At 47.0% G+C, this 3,743-nt stretch overlaps 1 protein-coding gene across 1 annotated transcript; it reads right to left on the bottom strand.

Annotated features, from left to right (window-relative positions):
• Nucleotides 1-216: 216 nt before the first annotated feature.
• scrt1a (scratch family zinc finger 1a) lies at nt 217-2,910 on the bottom strand. Its single transcript, XM_058378359.1, has 2 exons — nt 2,200-2,910; nt 217-1,174 (listed from the first exon to the last, which is right to left on the bottom strand). The coding sequence occupies exons 1-2, from the start codon at nt 2,312-2,314 to the stop codon at nt 447-449; spliced, it is 843 nt and encodes a 280-aa protein (XP_058234342.1). The 5' UTR covers nt 2,315-2,910; the 3' UTR covers nt 217-446.
• Nucleotides 2,911-3,743: the final 833 nt, after the last annotated feature.

Here is a 3,743-nt window from a genome sequence, read left to right as displayed (position 1 = left end):
AATGCTTTGGCATATTAATGGCGAAGGAAAAGTTTGGCAAAAGAATAAATTAAAGTGCAAATGAAGGTTTTACACGACTTGTATAAAATAATAAATAAGTACATAAATAAGTTATAGTTTTACCTCGACGCTGAACACTTTTGTGGCCACTGGCAGCAGTATAATGTGATCCAATACTTAGAAAAGGTTTGACCTTTTAATTGAGAGAGTTAGACATTTTCAATGTCCTCTGAGTTTTTTTCTTTTTTATTCTTTTTATTCTTTTTTTTTTTACTTTTTTGGCAAAATAAGTTGCTATTTTCGGCTCGGAGTAGGCGAACGGCTGGGGGGCGATGGTTACGCTTGGAAAAGAAAAGTTACATGCGAATAATCCAAGTTTTCCTCAGTTCTGTTGTTGCAGGAGAGAAAAGCAAAGCTGTGGGCGCACTCGGACTCCCGTGGCTCTTTCATGAATCGGGTCTGAGTGGCGAAAAGGCTCCCTTGAAGCAAGCTGACTCGTAGTGCTTGTTCAGGTACGACTTGAGCGCGAAGGTCTTGTTGCAACGCTTGCACTTGTAGTGCTTGAAGGCCGAGTGCGTCTGCATGTGAGCGCGCAAGTTGGAGCGGTCAGCAAAGGCCTTCCCGCAATGCGCGCACCCGAACGGCTTCTCGCCCGTGTGCGAGCGCATGTGGCCCTGCAACAGCCAGGGGCGGCTGAAAGCCTTGCCACACACGTCGCATTTGTGCTTGAGGTCGTGCGTGAGCAGGTGCATGGCCATGGCCGGCATGGACACGTACACCTTCCCACACGTCGGGCACTTCTTAGCCATCTTGCTGTCCATGCTGCGGTGCGTCTGCTTGTGGCGGCTCAGGTTGGACGACGTGGCGTAGCTCTTGCCGCATTCGTTGCACGTGTGGCGTTGCGCGCTCCTCGCATTGCCCACGGCCCTCCTGCGCGAGCGGCCGTCCGTGATGAAGAAGGCATCTACCGTGTAGCCCTCACTCACCGCATTGTCTCCGTTGATGTACCCGGTCGAGATCTCAGAGCGCGGGCTGTCGGGCTGGTCCGAGTCTGGTGCACCGTAATCGCTGTGCAGGCTCTCGTAGATGGGTCCCGGTGACGGCACTTTGATGCCATTTTCATTCTCTGCTTCATACACAGACGGGGTTATGTAGTCGCTGATGTAACCTGCCGCTGGGAGAGAAAGAAAAGAAAAAGCAACAGTTTAAACAGCGCCGACTCGACTCGAGAGGAAGCAATGAGTCAGGTGTTACATTCTGACGTGCAACAGTCTATTTCTGCTCTCTCATTTCTCTCTCCCTGTCCGATTTTTTTTTGTACTCCACACTAGAAATTGAAGGTTGCATTCAGTAACACACTTCACGTGACGGTATTCTCTCATTCACTGGAACACTCCCACCAAGAAATCAATACATCTCTATTTCAATTAGCGGGGTAACCCGTTTAAGGACAAAGGCGGCTGATCTCGCTTCAGTTACAATTGCATTTGCACTTGTGACAAAGATCAGAGCAGAAATAGGTCGATCTGCACATGCACGAGACACCTTCCACGAGACACGCACATGGATGTGTGTATGAACAGTGAGGAAATGCATTTGCGGGGACAAAATGCTTTGGAGAGTGTAGTGTGTATTATATAGAGCGGAAATAATGGCTGCAAACACGATCAAGCGTTCCTTTAATACACACCGTCTGTGTGTGTGTGCGTGCTTGTGTGTGTGCGTGCGTGCGAGCGTGCGTGCGTGTGCGCGCGCCCAAGTGCAAGTGTGAATAATTCCATGACACGGTTCTCTGACTGTATAAAAACCCAAGATAAAAAGGTAATAACTTGTGGATGAATGTCAAACAACACGCGTGCTCAGTGTTTCTTTTATATTTGCACTCATCCCCCTGATTATGGAGTCTTGCTGCGAGTGAGCAAAGCGCAACACATGAAATTGCCGATGCCAAAATGTGCAGACTCGACAAAAAATCTGTAACGAGTGACGGTTTTGAGGGGGATAAAAATAATGTAATGGTGGATCAGCACGCGTTATGAGTGAGCACGCATAACCTTTAAACATCCCGCATTATCATGCAATATATGCAATAAATAAAATGTACTGTAAATCATATTTTTCCCCATCCCTGATCGTCCTACAGGTCGCCTATTCATCACCCACACTACAGCAGCGCACTGTTCATTCCGTCATTTTTACCTTTCTCGTGAAATCGGAGGCTGAGGTCCGCTCTGGATCTGCCATAAGAGCTCTCGAGGTCAGCAGACGAGAAATCATCGAGCTTAACCTTTTTGACCAGGAAAGACCTTGGCATGTTTCACGTTGCAGCAAAAAACACACCACTCGTCCGTCCGCCCGCTCGGTCAGGTCTCTTGCTCTTCATGCACCGTCGATGCAAACCCCGTTTTTTTGTTTGTATTTGTGTTTTATTGTTATTTGCTTTCTTTTTCTTTTTTCCCTGCTTTCTTTCTCTTTTGCACCGGTGCTCCTTTGCTCAGATGCAGGCACGGGGCGACGGCAGACACCTCGCCCCCGTTAGTGAGCTTCTCGTGCCGTCGCGTCGCGTCGCTCTCGGCGGAAATGCAACTTCAGCACCGGATAGCTCCTTTCTCCTGACGCGCGCACACGCATATAGCACCGGACAGCTCACGTCTCTCCGAGCTGCTCGCGCTTTACTCTCCGAGCCTTGAAACGTGAAATCTGCAGCCTGGTGGTCGTTACTTCCAGTTGTTTCCTTTTCCCCCACAAGAAGACCTTTTTTCTGTCTTTTATATAAACATTGGTGCAAATGGCAAAAAATCCACACGGGTACAAAAAAACAACAACAACAAAACAAAACTAAGGAAAAAAAAACAACCGAAACTGGTAAGGAGGTCTGCACGCGTCCGCGAGCCGCACGGTCTGAAGGCGTCGCGCTTTCTGAAGTCTGATGATCAGCTGTTGGGATTTATATAGCTGTGATCAGGTGGGAATGAAGATGGAAGTGCTTAATTTAATCCATAAAAAAAATCTCCTGGGACTAACATTGAACTAGATGATTTAATGACGCTATGACACGTCACCGCTTTCGCCATTTTTACCCCCTGAAGGAAAGTTCTTGGATAACAGAGCAAGAGAGGAATATGGTAAAACAATTTTTTATGCGTCCTTTGTTAATGTTGAACCTCATTTTAATTACATGTCATAAGGATTTATATATTTCTAATATAAAAAAAATATTTCTAGATGCAGCATTATACACCCATTTGGTCATGGCGTATGTCATTCATGCGTTACATTACATAGATATATTTTTAAATAACTCTTGCTGGATGAACAAAACTATTATAGGGTGCATAGTGGTAGTGCTCGCTTTTTTCTCTCTCTTTCAGCGTGCATTAAATAATCCTCCCTTCCGCGCCGCACTTTTCTGTGAACGCTACACTCGCCAACCAAGAGATCAGCCGCCGGCTGTGGCCCCAGGCTCCCAGGTCATTGTTTTACATCACAGCCCATAAACCAATGGCTTTCTTCTCATGCAAATAGCACGAACCGAGTACCAGAAGGTCCGCTTCCTCGGTGATTCCTGCAGAAGCCATATGCGCGCAATTAAGCGCGATCAAGAGAGAGAGAGAGAGAGAGAGAGAGAGAGAGAGAGAGAGAGAGAAAGAGAGAGAGAGGGAGTCCTTTCTGCTCTCCGACATCATGTTTTTCATTGTTTAGTCCTGCAACAGGACGCATGTTGTAGCTTCCTGGCTTGCAAA

The sequence above is a fragment of the Hemibagrus wyckioides genome, linkage group LG24, assembly GCF_019097595.1.
Source record: "Hemibagrus wyckioides isolate EC202008001 linkage group LG24, SWU_Hwy_1.0, whole genome shotgun sequence".
In the NCBI taxonomy this organism is placed as follows: domain Eukaryota; kingdom Metazoa; phylum Chordata; class Actinopteri; order Siluriformes; family Bagridae; genus Hemibagrus; species Hemibagrus wyckioides.
Note: the sequence above shows the minus strand (reverse complement) of the source record. Positions and strands in the feature narration are given on the sequence as shown.

Coding starts and splice junctions, on each gene's coding strand:
- scrt1a (XM_058378359.1), bottom strand. CDS start 2,314: ATGCCAAGGTCTTTCCTGGTCAAAAAGGTTAAGCTCGATGATTTCTCG. Junction 1,175..2,199: donor CCTCCGATTTCACGAGAAAG/GTAAAAATGACG, acceptor TTTCTCTCCCAG/CGGCAGGTTACATCAGCGAC.